At 37.6% G+C, this 22,380-nt stretch overlaps 1 protein-coding gene across 2 annotated transcripts in view; it reads left to right on the forward strand.

Moving 5' to 3' along the window:
- The window catches only part of KIFAP3 (kinesin associated protein 3), a 189,777-nt gene that overhangs the window by 121,294 nt on the left and 46,103 nt on the right, over window positions 1-22,380 (forward strand). For both annotated transcript variants that reach the window (XM_072648684.1, XM_072648685.1), the window contains exons 14-17: window positions 1,453-1,618; window positions 2,189-2,314; window positions 7,317-7,415; window positions 16,166-16,251. In XM_072648684.1, the coding sequence (XP_072504785.1) occupies window positions 1,453-1,618; window positions 2,189-2,314; window positions 7,317-7,415; window positions 16,166-16,251 (477 nt within the window). The remainder of the gene's footprint in view (window positions 1-1,452; window positions 1,619-2,188; window positions 2,315-7,316; window positions 7,416-16,165; window positions 16,252-22,380) is intronic.

Raw genomic sequence — 22,380 nt, forward strand, 5'->3', positions numbered from 1 at the left:
CACAAATAGAGTATCTTTTTTTGTTATTTCAAAGAACTGGAAACAAAGTAGATATCCATCATTGCAAGAATGGTTGAACAAACTGTCATATATGAATGTAATGTAATATTATATTCATATAAATATGGACAGTCTTGTATAAAATGATGAAAAATAAAATGAGCAGAACCATAAAAACAGTTTATGTGAAGACCACAAATTACCACTTGAGAGGAAATAACTGAAAGATCATAGAATTCTGACCAAAGCCACAACCAATCATGACTTCAAAAGATCAGTGATAAAACAGATCTCTATCTCTTGACAGAGAATTGATGTGGAGGTATAGAATAGATAGGCATTCTCAGACATGGCTAATGAGTTGATTTATTTTTTTAACTATACGTATTTATTACAATGAAGGCCTTCAATTCCAGAGAGAGTAAGTGTGATAGGGCAGTGAAGTGGCACAATGGATAGAGTCCCTGGCCTGTCTTAGACACTACTAGCTGACACTTACCCAGGCAAGTCACTTAACCCTGTTTGCATCAGTTTCCTCACCTATAAAATGAGCTGGAGAAGGAAATGACAAGCCATTCCAGAATCTTTACCAAGAAAACCCCAAATGAGTTGAGTCATGAGAAGTCAGACAGTACTGAAAAGCAGCTGATAGACTTGGTGGGGTAGGGAGATGGGGAGATGGGAGAATCTTTCTTTTTAATGAAAACAGAAAAAGAAGTACAGAAGGGGATACAAATGGAGTGGTTTTGTTTGTGTGTATGTGTATATCACAAGTGACATATATATGTATATGTATGCATACATACACACCCTATATATTTCTTTTTTTAAAAAGACCATAAGCAGTGTAACAGAAGTTTACAGTTTTTTATACAACCTTCTTTCCTGTTTTTTTAATATCTTGGAGTATCTGTGTTTGTTAATGAGTAAATTCATGATAAAAAAGAAAATCTCTTTTAAAATATATATGTATAATGTATATTACATATATCTTTTAAAACATAGAAATAAATATATATTTTTAAAATATATATGTATGTATATATACATATATTTAAAATATATGTGTGTGTACGTGTGTGTGTGTGTGTGTGTGTGTATAAATAGCCTTGGTACTGAAGGTAATTAAAAGCCAATAGTTTAATAATACAGAACCACCCATATGACAAGCATAAATGCCAAGTCATTTCTTCTTAGTCAAATCTTTTATTTTATTGGTTTATATGTGCTGAAAAGTAAAATTCAGAAGTAATGTTGGAAATTCTAAGAGAATTAGGACTCTAGGGTGAATTGGTTTATGTATGTCTCACTTAACATGCCACTTGAAATTTATGCAAATGAGGCAGTTTATATTAAATAATATTATTAGTCTACAGTAAACCAGAGAAGAGTAACAACATCTTTGTGCTTTTGTGTAACTTTACTGGGTAAGCATTTCTGTGTTTTATTTAGGATTATGTTGGGGATCTTGCGGCCCAGATCTCTAATGATGAAGAAGAGGAATTTGTGATAGAGTGTTTGGGGACTTTAGCAAATCTTACTATCCCTGACTTGGACTGGGAGCTGGTTCTCAAAGAGTACAAGTTGGCTCCATACCTCAAGGATAAACTTAAACCAGGTTTGTCCTAGGTGTTTGATTTTATGATGTCACTCACTGTCTTCAGTTGGATGTGAATAGAATAGAATAATAGAATAATTTATTACAGAGATATTATATCACTTTAGGCTATTGCTTTGCAAGCCAAGCTTTTCTTCCTCCTCCTCCCCACATAAAAGAGATGAATCCTCTCCTGCATATTTTATTATTTTTATTAGTATTTTCTTAACTTCTCCCTTTTCTTAATCTCATCCTTCCCTAGCTCCATGCATTGCTATCTACATTCCATAGCAACTAAACAGTTGCCACTGAAACTCTCCCCTTTCTCCATGCATGCATTATTAGAGAGATATACTGACTCTTCCACTTAGCACAAAGGTCCCCAAAGGCGAGGTTCATTTTCCCCTTTTCAGTTGGACCATAAGTAAAATTAGAAGTTACAAATATGTCATGGAATTTAAGAGGTAGAAAACATGATACAGACTTAAAGTCTTTAATGTTTTTCCTTATAGGCAGGTTAATACTATATTGGGATTTGATGCTAAGTTGTTTTTTTTTAAATGAACAGTTTCCACTCTTTGATTTTACTAGGTGCTGCAGAAGATGATCTTGTTTTAGAAGTGGTTATAATGATTGGAACTGTGTCTATGGATGATTCTTGTGCTGCATTGCTAGCCAAATCAGGAATCATTCCAGCACTCATTGAATTGCTGAATGGTAGGTGATGATCCATTTTATTTTGTTTCCTTGCTTACTCGTTTGTAGGTTAAATAATTAATTAAGATATTAATTTGTTGAAAATTGCTTGTGTACAAGTTACATTCATTAAATCACATTTTGCCTTGTCATTCTGGTAACTATATGGCAAGATAGAAATCTCTGGAACTCTACAATTAAAGAAAATAAATAGAAGTGTAAAAGCCTCTTGTATGTTACTGGGCAAACCTGTATCAAAAACTAAAGATACCTGTCCTTTTTTTCCCATTGCACCAGTCTAAGAGAATTAAGTGACTCTTTTCTTTGCCAAGGTTTATCTTGTACTTTTGCATTCCATCACTTCCAAAATTTATTTCATTGATCATCTCCTCTATCATAGGTCTCTGCTTACTGACTCTTCCACCATTAGCAAACATTCTCAAACAGCTCCAAAGCTAGATAGACAGACAGATAATATTTTAAATAGGCCCTTTCTCCCTCTTCCCACCCTCTCATTCCCTCAGACGGTATTTTCTTTTCTCCTTAGGGTATTTGCATACTTCTTTCCTTCACTGCCTCACAACTTAGTCCTCAACCCCTTTCAACCTAGCTCCTGAACCAGTGTTAAAAAGCTGCTCTTTGCAGCTTTTCTGATGACCAGTTAATTGCCACTCCAGTGGCGTTTACTAAGTCCTCATCCCCCTTTACCTTCCTGCAGCATTTGGCACTGCTGACCACTTCTTCATTCTAAACATTCTTTCCTCCCCTTTTTTTCCCTGATATTATTTTCTGTAGTTTTTCTGCCTACTTTCTCATCTACTCCTCTACACTAAAGTATCTTTCCCTTGTTCATCATATTTCTCTTACCCTTGGATATTCCCCAAGACTCTTCCTTTATACAAAACTATTTCTTTCCATATAATCTTTCCCATATTTCTCATCCATTCTCATTCTACTACCTAAAATTGTCATCTCTGCAAATGATTTTCAAATCTTTCTGTATAGAGATCTCTATTGGTGTCTTCTCGCTCTGTCCTTCTGTCTCCACCTTCTGGAGGATGCCCCCAGTACTGCCAGACATGACATGTTCGAAGTTGAACGCACCTTTCCCTACTAAAACCTTTTCCTGCTTCCAACCATCCTGACCTGTTCTTCCTCATTTCCTCCTTTCTGTTGATGGTACCACCATTTACCCAGTCAACCAAGATTGAAGCCTAAGTCATTTATTCTTCCTTTTCCCTTAGTTCCACATCCATTTAGGTCCCAAGTCCTACTAATTATACTTCTCTTATATTATTATTATATTGTCTTTTGAATTTGTCCTTTCCTCTCTACTCAGCTGCTGCCATGTGAGTTCAGGCTCTCATCATCTTGTCCTGGACTATTTTAATAGTCTCTTACTAATCTTCCTGATTCCAGTCTCTTCTCTCTCTCCATGGTGTCCTTTAAAGCCTTCCAGGGCTCCCACTTGCTTATAAGATATATTAATTTCTAACTGGCATTTAAGATCTTTCACATTTCACATTCCTACTGTAATCTTACCTTTCTAGCCTTTTTTCATATTTCTACCCTTTGTGCAGTCTATATTCCAAGCAGATTCATTGACCTGGGTCTTTCTTGTTCTGTGCATTTGTGCAGATCATTCCCTGTGCCTAGAATACATTTTATACATAATCTTATTAACTGCTTGTGAAAATCCTTTTTTTCTTTGAGGACCATTTCTTGGCCTCCCTCTGCCCTGAAACCTGTGCTTTCTCTGCAGCTAGACGCCCCCTCTCACTCCTCAGAGTTTCCTTTAGTACTTTGTGTCTCCTTTACTTTCATATTATGATTTAGATAAGCCAGTAGTACATATCTTGGCATATAGTGTTTTACTCTTCACATCTCCAGTGCCTAATGTGTGACTGTCACAGTACATCCTTAATTGTTTAATTTAATTAGTTTTTTTCCTCATTACCCAATGTTTTACCTAGTTACATACGTTACATAAAGAATACATAAAGAAAATGCTTTTCTTTACGTGAGTGATCATTGTGAAGAATGAAAATTATTTAACTGAAATTATGTAACGTAAAGAAAGAAATGAGATCTAGTGGAATACTCATTGATATTTAGTTGTTGGTTTCTTTTTTAATATGTTATCGCTTCAGAGGTACACTTCAGCGTAGGTTTTGTCAGTTCTAAGCTCCAGTCTCTCAGTTTGAAAAGGGTCTTGGAAATTTCTGATTCTGCCTTATAGAAACAATTATACTCTGAAGCACAAAAGGAGTTCTTTTGCCAGATGTTCTGATGGCAGCTTGGTGTATATATGGCAGAGGCCCAGGCTTTTCATCCTCAGGATGTGGTATACGTGGCAGTAATTGTCCTTTTTTGTTTTGGGGCTCCGTAACTTCATTCTTGTACTCTAGTTAGCTTACCGTGTCCTAAATGGAAGCTTACATGGCTGTCCTAGAACCAAGGACATCCTTTTCTCTCATTAGTTGGAGAATACTGTTATTATTTTCTCATTGTTTTTCCCTTTCTCCCAGTTTTCAAATGTGGCATTAGAATTAAGAGTTCACTTTCTATTACCTGCCACACTGAAATATTTCAAAGAGTATTGTAACTTAAGTTTGAGCCATTACTTTTGTGGCACATCAGTTACTAAGTATCTGATATAACCAGTGCTCTGCTAACATTACAAAGGTTATAAAAATAGCAGAAAACTTGTCCTTATTCCATTTATTTATAGTTAATAGGAAAGCCCAGATAAACTTTCAGATTCATTCCTATTTGTTAGGTGGAAGGATGCAGACTTTGTGGTCACCGGTAAATCCCAGTGGTTCCATCACCTCTGGGATCAAATGTAAGCTTCTCATCTTTGCAGTCTTCTTATATATTATTCTCTTTTACACACTCTTCATCACACATTGTGCTTTGTCTCCAATCTCAGTGCCTTTTATTAGCTCTTTCCAGTGTTTTGAATGCCTCTCCCTCTCACCTCTGCCTTGTAGCCCTGGCTTCTTCCTTCCAGACTTGGCTAAAACACCACCTTTTGAAACAGGAAGGCCCTTCTCACTCTGCCTTCCTCTATAAAGTTATCTTATGTCTGCTTTGTGTGTACTTTATATGTATGTACATATGTACATCTTGTCTCCCATCTTCAAATGTAGGCCCCTTAAGAGATTTTTCCCTATTTCTTTGTATGTCTACATACATTCCCTATGTCTTTGTATGTCTAGCACTTAGTCCAGTGTGTGGCACATGAGCTTAATTAAGAGACTGAGTTACTGAAATTAGATTGGTTGCTTTGGTCATGCTGTATTGTGTAGACTCTAGGATAACGTTATTTTTCGTATTATGTTGCTCAGAGGAAATTTGACCCAATGCAAAATCTATACAAAGTTAGGAAGTGAATCTACTTTGTGTCTGCCATCTCTCTCCTCATTTCAAATACTCTACCCTCAAGGTCCAGTCTTCCTTTGCCCAGTATCTTAATGTTACTACTTGGGCAGCCAGACTTATTATCAAATTCCCTTTCTTTCCATACCTAATTGATCCCTATTCTCAATCCTTCAGGGACAGGCTTTCTGTAACTTGAGATTTGTTATTGGCTACTCTTACAAAGTCATCTGTGTAAATGTGCTGATGCCAGGCTTGGGGGTAGGAAAAGAAGACTAGGAGAGTTCCCATGGCCCTCCTCACCTCAGAAAATATATATGTATCTTCTAATAGTGACTGTCTAGTAAGAATAGCCCACTTCCTCACCACTCCTCACCTCTAATTAATTACCTGAGGCAATGAGTGATTCATGGTGATAATTTCATAGTATATAGTTTTAGAGGGTTGATGTTTGATTATACCTTGGGTCGAGAGAGGAAAATATTACACACCAGGATTTTCCCTTGACTGAAGTTGTCAGGAAAAACCCAACCCTCATAACTAAATCTCATCACAGGCACCTCAAAACAAGCTTTCTATAAGTGATCTGTTTTTCCTACCACTTGTACAATCAGTTATTCTTTTCACAATATGAAAAGTGTCAGATTAATTTATGGGACTGACAAAGACCTTCTGTAACTGCCCTTATGTCATTAGATTTAAGTAAGCTAAAACAAACTGTTACCAAGCCAGTAAATACTCTTATGCAGTTTGAAATAGCTTCTGGTTTTACAATATGGAATTTTTGTAATCTCATTTCTTTCTGATAACCTACTTATTTTTAAAAGAGACATGCTTTTATGTATATAAACAAACATTACAGAAGCATCATCACAGAAAAATAAGAAAGAGATTCTTTTCCAGAAATAGAATGATCTGAATAATTCATGTGATGGAGGGGGAAAACACGTGGTATTTTTTAATGTATTGTTATATTGTATTAGAAATAAAGATTTGATTAATTGGTACAGATCACAAGGTAACAGTTCACTTCAACATAAGGAAAAACTTTATAACAACTAGAACTGCCATGTAAGGTACCAAGTTCTTCCCCATCACTAGAGGTATTGACACAGAGTTATCAAGAGACTTGTCAAGGTTGCTTCAGAGAGAATTTCAAAGGTGACAGCCAGAGATAGATAGTGAAAATCCAAGAGAAGTAGTATTAGTGTTCTCTAAATTCCACTACATTGTTTAATTCCTTGTAGGCATGACTCACTCAAATCTTAGATAATTTTATATTTTCAAATAAAATGTATTGAATCTATTATTAACATCAGCATAATTATATTTCCTTTCCTCAAACATTCCTTGACCTTGGGATTTCAAAAGATAATTTTATTTTAACTACAATCAAGTTTAACAAAAGATCAAAATACGATAATTCATACTCCTAAATTATCAGTCATGCAAGTGAAATAAATACCCAATGAAATAAATAAAATGTTGCTAAATAACGAAATGCTATTAAACCAATTGATTATTCCCCCCCCCTTTTCTTGTACAGTCTGTCATTCTCAGACCTTCCCCTAAAATGTTGCTTTTCAAGAATTTAAGCATAGAGCTCTCTGACTTAAAGAAACTGCTTTTTAACGTTTTTCAGCTCAACAAGAAGATGATGAATTCGTGTGTCAGATAATCTATGTCTTCTACCAGATGGTTTTCCACCAAGCTACTAGAGATGTCATTATCAAGGAAACACGTATCCTTTTCCTGTTTAAAATATTTTGAAAGTGTTCCACTTTTTCCTAATAAATATAGATATGCATTTTCTTTTTACAAATATGCAACTATGAATGTAGAACTTAGATTCAGCAAACATTTATTAAGCAGCTACAATTTCAAGGCAATGTGCTAGGAGTTTGGGATGAAAACAAAAATGTAAAAGAGCCTCGTTCTCAAGGAGCTTACATTGTATTGTCATAGTTTGATTTAAAGTTAGAAGTTATTTCTAACTCCACATTGAATACTATTATTATTACTCCTTTACTAATAGAAAAGCAACAAGGTGTAGGGCAAAGAGCACAGAAACTTAAATGAATATAATAGAATATCATCTAAATAAAGGTGAACGCCTTTCAATGTGGGAGCCTTGGGAGGCTATATATTTTGTCCATGTTGCCACAATGGGAAGTCCACTTGAAACTTTGCTCTTGGAATTTTCTCTGGAAGACACAAAATCACACATCCTGGTGGATATTTTCAGTTGTCTCTAAGTCTTCAGTCCTTGATGTAAATTTGATTTTTTGGAAATAGCCAAAAGTCTTTGTGAAAAGTCTAGTGATAAAAATAGTGATCAAACTAATTAATAAATAGTATTACTAATTTTCTTATAAGATAATTCTGAAGACATTTCTAAGAATATTATGAGCCTGTAATCCAGTGTTCTTTTGAGTCATGATAGGGCTGTATAATTTAGTAACTCAACAAAAAATTCACAGAAATAAACTGACCAAAAATGGAAGACACTTATGCTGTGTTTATGTGTACAAGTGACTACCATTCTGCCCGATTGACTTGATTGATGAGAATGATTGAAGTACTTGAATGTGAAGCTATTACTCTAGTTTTGAAGTCATATTTTGAAATGCTCACATTAATATGCACTTGAGGCCTTCTTATTTTTAGAAGTGCAGCCTCACATTAAAAGTCAGGGTGGTATAGCACATACAGAGCTGATTACAAAATCAGGAAGACCCTCTTTTGATATGTACTGCCTGTTTGACCTAGGGGAGGTACATAACCTCTCAGTGCCCTAGATAGCTCTTAAGACTATAAGCTAATCAACAGATACCATGTGCCGTAGAGTGTGCTAAACACTACAGAATTTTTAAAAAAAGTGAAACCAGTGCTTGTCCTCAAGTATGCACTTTAATAGAGGAGACAGGAATGATGTCAGAGCTGTATCTGGAAGAATGGTGGTACTCTGCACAGTCATAGGGAAGGGGTTCTGAACTTTTCCTTCAGGTTTTTCAGTCTTGGTGCCCTCCTCAGTTCTTCAGCAGGAGCTTTCTCTACATTGATAAATCACAGGTCCATTTAAAAAAAAAAAGGCAACATAACATAGCAGTCCAGTAAGATGGCACAGTGGATAGAGTATCAGGCCTGGAGTCAGAAAGACTTGTCTTCTGAGTTTGAATTTGGCCTCAGACACTTACTGTGTGACCGTAGGCAAGTCACTTAACCCTGTTTGCCTCAGTTTCCTCATCTGTAAAATGAGCTGGAGAAGGAAATGGCAAACCACTGAAATATCTTTGCCAAGAAAACCCCAGATGGGGTCGCAGAGAGTCGGACATAGCTGAAAACAACTGAACAAAGAATAATAGAATGTTGCTACTCTTAATCATATAAAAACAATTTTAAACCACCTGCAGAGGTCTAGTTTGTCTTCTTGACCATAGTTGAACAAAAACTAAAATCACTTTCAAAAAGCCCTTTTCTAACATGCTATATAAAAATATTCCTTCAAAATGTATGCATAATTTGAATATTAATAAAGCATTCACAAATATAGATGAAAATATGCTCATATATATTATGAAACTGCTAGTAGCTTTAGTGTTGGACCAGCAGCATAGTATAGTGGACACAGCATCAGAGATTTGGAGCCAGAGGACCCAGGTGCAGATTCTGGTTCCACTGCTTACTAGCTGAACTTGGGCAAATCTCTTCCCATCTCAGTTCTGTGGTTTCTTCATCTATAAAATGAGGATGAGTTAGATTATTTCTAAGGTCCCTCCCATCTCTAAATCTCATGGTCTCATGTAGCAGAGAAGAAAAGGAAGGAGCATGATTGAATTGCCCCCATAAAAGGTGGAGGCAAATGATCTGGAAAGGAAGCAGCTTACCATATTGAGTATAACGTACGTATCTAGAATGTGACAGAACCAGACAACTAGTAACCATGTCTAGAGATTCATAGAGAGGCAGCTGGTAACACTAAAAGGAACATCAAAATCATCAACAAGGATTAAAAAGGCTTCAGACACAGGGACTGTTTTTGTCACTCTTGTCAATAAAATCTGGTGAGATAATAGTTCATATTCAAGAAAGAAAAACAACCCTGAGCACTGCAAGCTCAAATCAAGCATTTATGAGGTACCTGCTGTGTGCTTAGGAGCTAGAGATACAAAACCAAAACTGTCTTTGTCCTCAGAGAGCTAACATTCTATGGGAAAAAAGCTTATGTGCACAGGTACCAGAGTGACATCTGTTGGGGTCAAAATACAAAGCAAATTCCGGGGAGTCAGTGTAGTACTGTGTAGGGGGATGGGTGGGGAGCAGGAATCAGGATAGGCCTCCAATAACAGGGAGTCTTGAACTGGGTCTGGAAAGAGACTAAGGATTCTAAGAAGTAAAAATGAGCAGATCATACACTCCAGACATGGGAAACAGTCTATGCAAATGTAGGGAGAAGGGAGATAGTATGGAGTGCATAGGAAGCAGCAAAAACCAGGTTAGTCTCAGTGTTGAATGTGTGGGCAGTCAGGCATGCTGAGCCTGCAGAGTTAGCCTTCTTCAGCATAGGTGTCATCCTCAGCTCCTCACTTACCTCTGCGTTGATAAATCACAGGCCCACTAAGAAAGACAGCGTAGCAGTCCAATAATATTAAATTACTATTCTAAATTATACAAAAAAAATTTAAACCTCCTGCAGAAGTCTGATTTGCCTTTTTTGACCATAGTTGTATGAAAATTAAAACTCTCTTCAAAAAAGTCCTTTAATGGTGCATAAAAAATAAAGTTAGGCTGGAGCCAGGTTGTAAAGGACTTTAAAACCCAAAGGGAGGAATTTCTGTTTTATGCTGGAGATGAGGAAAGCGCTGAAATGGGGTTTCAGAATGATGCTGTCTTTCGTCCATCGCTCCTCGTAGTGCCTGCCCTCTCCCTGGGCACCCCTCATTATCATGTATGATGCCAAGAATAAAAACGGCAGCAACATTTGTAATAGAGCCTTAAGGTGTGCAAACATTTTATAAATACTATCTCATTGGATCCTCACAGCAACCCTGGGAGGTAGGTGCTATGATTAGCCCTATTTATTTACAAATAAGCCCTATTCTACAAATAGAAAAGAGGGTAAGTGGCTTATCTAGTATCATACAGCCAGTGTCAAACAGAGTTTGAACAAAGGTCTCCCTTACTCCAGGTTCAGCATTCTATCCACCTTGCCAGATACAGAGAGCTGCCTGAAATTCAGAAAGACACTCAGTGGAAGTTCAGGGAATCTTGATGTCCAAAGACCTCCCAAGACCTCCCAAAGCAAACATAACGGAGAGTACCTGAAGAGCTAATCAGTGAATCAGCAAGCATTTATTTAAGTGCCTGGTCACTCACTGTGCACGTCATACAAAGAATGAAACAATCCTTATGCACAAGAAGGTTATGTTCTAATGAAAGGACACAAATACATATAAAAAATATGTAGCATAACTATAAAGTTAGTAATATATTTTAAGTAGTTAAATAAAAAGATGTTGGGGGAGCAAGGAGAGAGTACTAACTGTTGTGAAGATCTGGAAAGGCATCAGACAAAAGACATTGCATAACTAGAATCTAAATGGAAAAGAGGGACTCTAAGAGGTGTGGAGGTAAGGAAGGGAGTGCATCCTAGCTATGCAGCATGGACAGGCAAAAACCCAGAAATGAAAAGTGGGTGTCATGGGTAAGGAGCAGAGAGAAAACCATTCTGATTGGATCCAAGAGTGTGTCTGGAAAGACAGTTTGGAACCAGGTTATATAGTCTTGTAAAAGCCAAACAGGGAGATTTATATTTTATCTCAGTAGGGATGAAAGGTCCCTAGAGGTGATTGGGTAGGTAATCAACTAAGGAAAATTATTTTGGCAGCTGGAGTGGTGAGAATAATCTAGTTGCAGTAATCTGGTTGAGAGGCGATAAGGACCTGAACAAAGGTGGTATGAATGGAGAGAAGGAATGGGATGCACAGGCTGTTATAAAGGTAGAAATATCAAGATTTGGCAACTGATTTGAATATGTCAGGTGAGAAAGAATGCCCAGATGGTGAACCCTGACAACTTGAAGAACTGTGGTGTCTGATAAAAGTAGGGGAGTACAAAAGGAGGGAATGGTTTAGGGGGAAAGATTTGAAAATAATGAATGTGAGCTGTCTCTGGGAAAATTCAGTTTGAAATGTCCAGTAGGCAATGGTGATCTGCGATTGAAGTTCAAGGGAGGAGAGCGAAGGTGAGTATACAGACCTGGGAGTTATTTGTATGGAAATGATAATTAAACCTACGATAAGAATGAAAAGTATAAAGGAAGAAAAGGACCCAGCCAAAACCTTGGAGAATAACCACATTTAGGGCCATGACGTGAAGGAGAAGCCAGAAGAGCAATCAGAGAAGCAGTAGACAAGCCAGGGGAGAACAGTGCCACAGACATCTGTAGAGAGAAGAGAGGGGTCAGCAGTTTGAAGCCTATAATTCAGGAAGATTAGAACTGAGGACAGGCCATTAGAGTTGGTCATTACAAGATGAGGTAACTGAAGATAACAGTTTCAATTTCTACTTCTCTTACTCTTGTACTCCTTAGAATCTGGCTTTTGACCAGTGACTAAGAAACGTGGAAGAAGCAAGTTTCGACCTTTCCTCCCTCTTTCCTTCCCCTTTTCCCTTTCTCCCTCCCTCTTTCCTTTCCTTCCTTCCTTCTTTTGATCCAAACTAGAAATACAGTAACTGCTCCCAGACCTGAACCCGCTGATTAGTACAGGCCTGACCGCTCCTCCCCAGATGGCCTGAAGTTTCACCATATTATTGCCAGACAGTGTAGAAAGATCAGCTTAGCTCACTGCAGCTCAAAACTCTAATGTTTAAGATATCCTCCAGCCTCAGCCTCCCTAGCAGCAGGGATTACAGGCATGTTCCATACCTATAAGATCATAGGCAAGAATTGGAGATGATGTCAAGGGGTTTTGTACGAAGAGAATTGAAGGAGCTAATAAAGAATTGAGCCTTAATTTTTTTTTCAGGAAAATAAGAATCGAAGTCTTTAGCTGAAAAAGGAGAAATAAAAGGTGTGAAAGACTAGAGGAGATAAGAAAAAGTTTGTAATAATTTCTTTGGGGAGTAAGCTAGAAAATCAGGGAGGAACAAAAGGGCCTGCGTCAGTGAGAGCCCAGTGGCAGTGGTGTAACATGAATTTGTAACTCATCAGGATAACTACATTAACATCCTTGAACTTCATTCAGTAGCTCATAGGTGGGATCTATGGAAATGGATGGTGTGAGTAGTACCTAGCTAAGTGACGGTCGGCAATAGAACAGAGTGCCAAGGGACCCAAGAGCAAAAGACAGCGTAGAGTTAAGATAGATAGTTACTTGGAGAGGAGAATAAAGTCAGAGCTGAGGTAATGACCTCAGAAAGCATGAGGAAGTTTCAGTGATGGGAAAGATGGAAGGATAGGGAAAGATAGCATGATACTTTGTCAGAAAGTAGAATGTTTCTGGGGAATGGCAAGATCAAGTGTGGCTAACGTGAAATGAAGGCACATAGGTCATGAGATTCAAGGACATTGAGGAAATGGGAGGTTAGGGACTTGGAGGGAGCATCCGAATGGATATCTGAGTCACCTAGTACAAGGACGGGAGTTGGGCAGGAGAGGAAAATCATGAGCTTGGTGCTGAATTCCTTGAATAAAGAGGGAGAACTACCTGAAGTTTAGTATGCTGCAACCAACATAATTTTGTTTGCGTGGACTTGAAGAGAGGTTACTGAATAAAGGAGGCAGCTGGAGATGATAATGGAAAGCCTGGAGTAATCCAACTTCCCTGCATGACCGATATGACTTGGGTGTGGGTGAAGGAGTTGAGTGGGGCAAAAGGGAAAACAAGAAAGAACAAGAATTTTATCTGGATGCCCAGAAAAAATTTCATCAACCAACTTAGACTTTAAAGTTACATACATTGAAGATGGAAACAAGACCAAATAATGGGATGAATATAAGGGACAAAGCTCTAGCAAAAGAGAAGCAGGAGGTTCAAAGCTTAGAGTGAGCTGAGGCTGGCATGAACAGTAAAAAGGAATGGGCACCTTTACTACTGGCACATAGGAAAATGGTTAGTCAACAGAGAGAAGATAGAGTTACTCATCTGCTTTTTCTGCTAAGGGAAAAGAATAATAGAATAAATCTATAGAACAGGCTAGATTAGACTAAAAATGATAGAATAGAAAAAGAATAGTGTAGAATAACAAAGTTGATACCCAAAAAAGTAGAATAGTAAAAGGGTACCTTGTTCTTGATAAATTCAAGTCACCTGGTCCACATGAGCTATAACCTTAGGTACCGAAAGAACTATCAGAGTAATAATTGAAGAATCTTAGGTAAAGTAAGGAGAGGCACCACAAGATTGGAGAAGGGCAAATGTCCCAATTTTCAGTAAAGGCAAAAGAAAAGAATCTGCAAATTATATGCCAGGGTGGGGATGGGAATGTGTGTGTGAATGTGTTTGTCTGTGTCTACATCCCCCCCCCCCCCCACACACACACAGTATGTCGCATGCACCTGAGAAAATTCTAGCTTTGGATCATTAAAGAAAATGAACTTTTAGAAAGAACAAGCATGACTTTGTGAAAAATAGGTCATGCTAGACTTATTTCCTTTTTTGATAGAATTACAAAAGTAGTAGATGAGGAGAATACATCACATAAAGTTTGTCTAGATTTTGATAAAGCATTTCATAAAATACCTGATGCCATTCTCATAGAGAAGATGGAGAGGTGTGGACTTGATAATATAGTTAGATGGATCCAGACTTGTTTAAATGGCCAGACTCAGTAGTGGTTAGTGGTTCGGTCTCAGCTAATAGGGAGCTTCCAATGGAACATCCTGGGCATCCACACGATTTAACATTTTTATCAGCGACTTGGATAAAAACACAAATGGGATGCTCATCAAATTTTCAGATGACAAAAAACTAGGAGTAATAGCCAAAATTGGATGAAAGATCATTGGACTAAATCTAATGAAATGAAATTCAATGTGGGTAAATAGTCTTCTTAGACTTGAGTTCAAAAGAATACAACTTCACAGGTATGAAATGGAGGAGATATGGTTAGACAACAAATCTGAAAAAGATCTGAGGGTTTTAGCTCAATACAAGTCAGCATTGTGGTGTGGCAACCAAAATAGCAAATGCTGTCCTGGACTGCATTAAGAGAGGCATATCTTCCTAGAAACTGAGAGAGATAGTTCCACTGTATTTGACCCTCATCAGACCACGTGTAGAGTGTACTGTCTCAGGTCTGGGTGCCAAAGTTTAAGGAGGACATTGATAAAATGAAAAGTGACCAGAAGACATCTAGGATGGTGAAGGGCCTCAAGCTTCTGACATGAGAGGATCAGTTGCAGGAATTGGGGTTGTTTGATCTAGAGAAGATTGAGCGTTGAGATTGTGATAACTGTCTTCAAATATTTGAAGGGCTGCTGTGTAGAGGAGAAATTAGATTTGTTCTTCTTGGCCTCAAAGAGTCGAACCAGAAACAAAAAACAGAAGTTGCTAAAAGGCCAGTTAAGGATTGAGGTCAGGATCAACTTGCTGGCATGTAGAGCTGTTCAGAAGTAGAATGGGCTGCCTCACTGGAGGTCTACATGAAGAATCCCTGTAACCACTAGTCAGATGTGCTACGTAGCAGGGATGGATTGGGTCAGATAGCCACTGATGTCCCTTCTACTTTGACAACACTGTGTTTCTTTGCATTCGAGACATAACAGAGAATCTCCTAAGACTTAGGATAATAGAGAATTACTAACCACTTGTGGTGATTCACATGGGTATAAATGGTATTGCTAGAAGGAATCTAGAAAGCACTGCCAAAGATTATCAAAGAAACTGAAGACCTTTGGGGCATGTGTTGTATTTTTCTTAGCGCGGTCTATGGAAAGCAGGAGATGCAGAAGACAAGATTTTATTTGGGAGATGAATGCTTGATTTAGAAACTAGTATCTGAGAATGGGATTTTGATTTCTGCACTACACATTAAAATATAGAGACAATAGACTCTTGGCCAGGGATGGGGGTATATTTATAGCATATGACTAGATCAGATCATCACTTGTGCTATTACAAATGCAGTCACAATATTTGACGTCCATGAGATGTGTTATTTTGGTTAGTTATTTTAAATGTATGTTTAGGATAGCTCTATAGTAAAACAAGTCAGAAAAACACCTGTGATTTGTATTAAAATTTCCCATAATGTTATCTTTCGGAAAAAGAAAGGATTCTTTTCATAAGTATATTTTTGTGTATATTGCCTTAATTTTCAGCACTTGAAATGATAAGTGATTCTATTCTTTTGTTAGTTTTGTTGAATAATTTACAATTTTCTCTCAATTATGGAATTTATTTTTAGATAAATGAAATTTTTAAATGTATCTGAACATTCTAAATTAATTTTAAATGCACTTTATATCTTTAACCATTTTTTATCCAGAAGCTCCAGCTTATCTTATAGATCTAATGCATGACAAAAATAATGAGATCCGCAAAGTCTGTGACAATACATTAGATATCATAGCGGTAAGTGCCATAACTACACCTTCCACCCAGAGAAGGTACTTGCGCCACATTCTCAAATACAGTGTGATGTACCCTTCTGCATTTTCTTTGTTTCTCTTTAAATGTAACTTTTGTGAAGTGAAAATGTTTTACTTAGAGACTAAAGCCATTTTTAGCTCACTCAGTATGTTCAGAGCAAACATGATTTTGTATTTTGTTAGGGTTCTAGAAATATTCAGCTTAAGTTCATGTTTTATAGATGAGGGGCTTTATTCTCAGTCAAGTTTATGATCAAATACAGGTTCCTGTAATTGAAACATTTATAGGCATTAAGTATTTTAGGGTATACTTGCTGAATGTTTAATTCCTTTTTTCTTTTTTTCCTATGTTTTATATATATAATATATGTAGTCAGCTACATAGTTCATATAGTTTAGTTACAAAGGATACTGAAAATCCTGGGTCAGGCAATCTTCAATTCATTGAAGTTGGGTTTGAATTGTTATTGGAAGGGATTCTGTTATATAGATTACAAATCAGCTTTTTCTCAGTGAGAGCAACCTTTATATTATTTGAGAAGTTCTTATTTAGTATCAATTATTTCTTTTAAAATTATATATTGATATATATTGTTTTAGAAGCCTTTATTATCTTTTCCTTCCATGACCCCATTTCTAGGTCTAGGGAGAAAGATGAGTTCAGTTTTGAACATGTTGAGTTTAAGATACCTACTGAACATCCAATTCAAGTTGTCAGAAAAGCAGTTGCAGATGCAAGACTAAATTTCCTATCTGAAAAGATGTGAGGGGGAAAAGATTAGGATTGAACAAGGAAATCCGAAAGTTTTATACATAGAGAAGATCGCTGAATCCAGAAGAGATGATGAAATACAAGTAAAATGTTATAGAGCAGAAGAGAAATACTATAGAGGGCTAACCAGGACAGCCCCATGGGACACCTATAATTAGTGAGTGAGACCTGCATGAAGATCCAGCGAATGAAACAAGTAGGAGAACCAGGAGAAAGCAGTGTCACAATAACTTAGAAGAGACCATCAAGGACAAGAAGGTGATTGACATTAATAAAGGTTGAGGAGAAGTCAAGATACAGATTGAGGAAAAAAACACTAAATTTGACAAGAGATCTTTAGTAACACTGAAGAGAGCAGTTTGGGTTGAAGGATAAGATTAAAAACCAGACTGCAAAGAGTTAAGAAAGTGAGAGGAAAGGAAATGTAGGTATCTATTACAGACAGCCTTCTCAGTGAGCTTAGACATAAAACAACAGAGAGATATAGAATGATAGTTAGCAGTGATGGATGGATCAAAGGTGAGGGTCTTTTGAAGGTAAGGAAGATGTGGACATCTTCGTAGGCAGTAAAGCAGAAGCCGGTAGACAAAGAATATTGGAAGATAAAATAGGAGAGGAGGATAATAAGAGGGGGCAGTCTTCTGGAGAAGAGGGGATAGAACAGGATCACACAGCAAGGAGAACATGCCCACAGGGGTGGCAGAAAGAGGTGAGAATATCAGGTGCCCACTATGTGACAGACTGTGCCAAGCACTTCACAAGTATAGTCTTATTAGATCTTCAAGGCAGCCCTAGGAGGTAAGTGCTATTATTGCCACCATTGCACAGATGGGGAAACTGAGGCAAACAGCAGTTAAATGACTTGCCTAAGGTTACTCAGCTAGTAAATGTCTGAGACTGGGTTTGACCTCAAGTTTTCCTGATTCCAGACCCAACACTCTTATCTACAGCACCACTTAGTTGTCTCTTGATGTGAGAGAAGGTCTCAACTTTTACGCTAAACCATTAGCCTAGATTCTTAGCTGAGAATGTGGATAAAAGGGAGTTATGGGAGGTTTGAGAAGGGACAAAAAGGTTTGGGAAAAGCCCTGTAGTGAGTGGGATAGTGAATTAATTTTATTTTTATTCAGCCATTTTTTAGTCATGTCTGACTCTTCGTGACTCCATTTGGGGTTTTCTTGGCAAAGATACTGGAGTGGTTTGCCATTTCCTTCTTTACCTCTCTTTTAGATGAGGAAAACTGGCTTCAGTGACTTGCAGTTTAGTAAGCGTCTGAGACCTGCCCCAGTGAATCAGGGAGATGTAACAGGATTGCTCTGCCACACTGAGGACCCACTTGAGATGGTGTAACATAACATTATAGTAGACCTGGTCAACATGGTTTCATTGTCCAGCCAGGAGAGAAGAAGAGAAAAGGAATATTGGCAAAAAGATTGGAGAAGAATGTCTTGTAGCACTTGCAATGCCAAACTTTTTAGCATCTGGATGGGCTCAAAGTTGTGGAAGAACTTGAAATGACAAACCTGTCCTCCAGGGAGTTCTTAATGGTTTTGTTCAAAAGAGGAGGAGGAGGAAGAGGAAAGGGTCCTGTATACAGATCTCTTTCTTCCAGAAAGGGGGTATATATGTCTTAGGGGAGGGATAGTTATTTTCTTTCCAACTTTAGCCAAATTACTAGTCTATGCTGTATATCAAAGACTGCCATTTTTTGCAAGGAGATAATCCAATGAAAAAATATATAGAAACACACAATGAGGAAGCTGCCTGCCTGCAGTGTTGTGCAAGGGGACCTAGATTACACGGATCATCCTCTGAATCTGGCTTGGTAAGGCGTTTGAATCTAACCCCTGACCTAACCCTAGACCACAGTTATCCTCTAACTTAGGTCAGGCATCAGAGGAGCAAACAGAGCATGTGCAGGGCAGTCATTCCCCAAACATTTATCGGATTTTTTTTATCCTATTTTTAAATTTGATATTTATTCATGAGGTACCTTTATGGAGTGTCATTGGCAAGGAGGCATAGCCACAGCCACATCTCAGTTCTCTTTGGGACTTAGAGATAACTCTTGTTCCAGGATGAATACTGGTACTTAAGGCATGCGACCAGTTACCTAACTGAGGGGGTTAACGAGCTAGCTTTCCTGTATATTCACACACAAAAGATGCTAGTGAAAACAGATGTCTCTTGAGGTACAATTAAGTAGAGCAAGTACTGGAAGAGGTAAGATTGAGGTAACCATCTCTAATTCTGAAGTAAATTAGACATTACAAATAATCATAGTGTTAGAATAATTTAGGTGTAGTCTTGCAGATAATCAGAGCATTAGATGAAATTATCTCCTTAGGACCTTCCATATTTAAGAGAGTGGTTCTGGAACACCTACAATCTGATCATAAAAAGGACTTGACTACAAGGTATTAATGTAACTATAAAAAATGGGGCCAGGGCAAAAGGTACCTTTATGTGATGCAATTAATTCTTTGAATAAGTCAAAAAAGAAGCATCATGACAGAGTAAGAGTGAGGTCTTGCCTCTGAGTAACCTTTAAAAATCAGTTCACCTCGTTCAAGAAAGAGGAACCCTGCAGGAGGGAGATCTGTAAGGGATGATGGGGAATGAGATAGCTGGAATAGAGGCAGAGGCAAGCAGACCACCAGAGGTAATCAAGAAGCACTGATTAAGTACCTATTATGCCAGGAATTATGCTCATAGCTGGAGATAGAAAGAAAGGCAAAAAACAGCTTACAGTCTAATAGAAGAGACAACATGCCAACAACTATATTCAGATAAGATATATGCAGGATAAACTGGAGATAATCAATAAAAGATTTAAAATGTAAACTACTTCTACTTCTCTACTCCAGCCTTAACTTCTATTAGAACAAGTATTGGTTTGAGGGCCAGGACCCTGAGAGGAAGGCTACTTGAGATGATCAGACATGAGGAGAGTGGCAGGACATATATAGTGTTGCTAAAAATTTCCCGGCTACAGTGTTAAATCTTCCTTTCCCCTTGGACTCTCTTATGAAAGCCTGAACTCTTTCCTTCTGATCATGAGAAAAGTCTGATAGATATTTTAGTTATTTGTTTTGTCTTTATAAGTGGCAATAACCCTTGCTAGTATGGGTGTATTTGGGAGAAAACAATTGAGGAGGTCCATCCCAGAAGATATGCAGAGATAGATCTAAATCTGGAGTGTTTTTGCCAGAACACGATCTTTGACTAGAGACTCAGAACTAACAAAAAACCATAAAGAGAACTACAGATCCTTTGACAGAGTAGTTCCCAGAGTAGGGAAGGGATGTTTATACTGATTATACCATGAAACCCAACTAGACAATGAGTCAGGGGTGGCAGATAGGAGTGGTTGTCCAGCCCCAATGACTCCCCTACCCTACACATATCTAAGATTCTTTGTTTCCTAAATTGTGGAATATGTGGTATATTGTGCCATAAGAAATGATGAATGGTTTCAGAAGAAACTGAGAAAACCTCTATGAACTGATGTTGCAGAGTGAAGTAAGCAAAAGTTGAACAATTTACATAATCAACATCAGAGAGAAAAACAACTTTGAAAGACTTTAGAACTCTGATTTATGCAATTATCAGAAACCACAAGTGCCCAGGACTGAAGGGGAATCATGCCACCCATCCCTGCCCGGGGAGATGGACATAAAATCCAGAATGAGATATGCATTTTTGGTCATGACCAATGTAAGAGTTTGTTTTGCTGGATTCCACATTTGTTGAGAAATGTTTCTTTTTAAATTGGTCACTTTGGGGAGCAGTGGAAAGAAAAGATAATAAATGTCCATAAAAATAAGTATTTTTTAAAAAATAATTCTCTTTTCTACTTTTTAACCATAACTAGTTTTTATAAATGTGAAAGTCTAAAACTATATTTGGAGAGAGGGTTTTTGGACTTTATTTTTAAAGAGATAAACTCCATTTTTACTCAGCAGAGAATGTGATTGTAATAGTATTGAGAATTAGATACTTTGAAAGCCTTCTGTAGCAGTTGTCACAGAAATCATGGAAATGTTACACTGGTGATGATTTGTTTAACATAGTTTGTCTCCAGTCTGCCATTGATAAATTGAGACAGATGTCCTTGGTGCAGTATGTACTGTGGTAGATTACATGATTTGCTGATACAGTCTCCGTAGCCTTGTCACCTAATTCCCTGAGACTCCCTAGAAACCAAAACAAACCCAATCAGTTAGTTTCCCATGGAAATACCTGGTCAGTTGGACACCACCACCTACCGTCCAAGCCCATCAGAACTGTGGAGAAATGGGGGTGAGGAGGGACCTCATCTAACCTAATCATTTCATTGAAATTTGAGATTTTTCTCCCTCTTAGTGCCCTTCCCTCCATACCCACCTTCACTCTTAGGAATTCACCAGGAAGTGCCAAGTAACTCCTTCCTAGTTTGGTTATGGATTTGAGATTCCTTTAAATTCCCTAACTTGCCAGATGATTCCCCATCCTTACATAACTAGGGAAGCCTTTAATACCTTGAACTTCAAAGATGTATGCTGGACTTATAGAAACAGGGCTGCTGAGGACCCCCTAATAACTAGATGTCCAAGAGTACTTTAAGGAGAGAAGCCATGACCAAGATCTCAGACATGACCAACATCTTAGCTCAGCATGGTGCCATATATAGAAGTCAACAAACAGCCCCACCGGCCAGCTAATGATCCAGTTGTGTAAGTCATGATTTGGTAATGAGACCACAAGGTCTTTGTAACTCAGAAAAATAAAGTATTGCTTTCTGGATATACATAGTGATTGATGAGTAGGGCTAATAATTATAATAAGCTGAAGAAAACTTGGTTTCTTCACAGAATCTTGCATGCATTCTTCCTTGGTAAATGATGAATAGATAGTACCCTATTCATCTATGAAAAATCATTTGGAGAGCTGTCCACTCTTACTCTAATATTCTGAAATTAATGCCATGATCCTGTATCAAATAGCGTATTATTTGGAAACACGTTGTCTGCCTTTATTCCAAAACAGACCAACCACATACAACATATATTTCACACATGCCAATAAAAAATCAATTTAATACACAGTATCTGGATTTCTACAGTTTAAATCAATTTCAGCTCAATTTATTGAAATGAGATAAGTCATTGTCATTTATATATAGCCTCTGGGACTTATCAATACTCTTTGAATAAATGGCAAAGCTTTAGAAGACAAGTTAGAGTATCTTCACATATTGCATGAACCCCTTGTTAGAATTCATTCACCCATGAAACTTTTTGGCAAAACTTTAAGATCGTTTTCTAAGTTTAATAGATTTTCTTTGTACATATACTTACT

The sequence above is a fragment of the Notamacropus eugenii genome, chromosome 2 (assembly GCF_028372415.1).
Source record: "Notamacropus eugenii isolate mMacEug1 chromosome 2, mMacEug1.pri_v2, whole genome shotgun sequence".
In the NCBI taxonomy this organism is placed as follows: Eukaryota; Metazoa; Chordata; class Mammalia; order Diprotodontia; family Macropodidae; genus Notamacropus; species Notamacropus eugenii.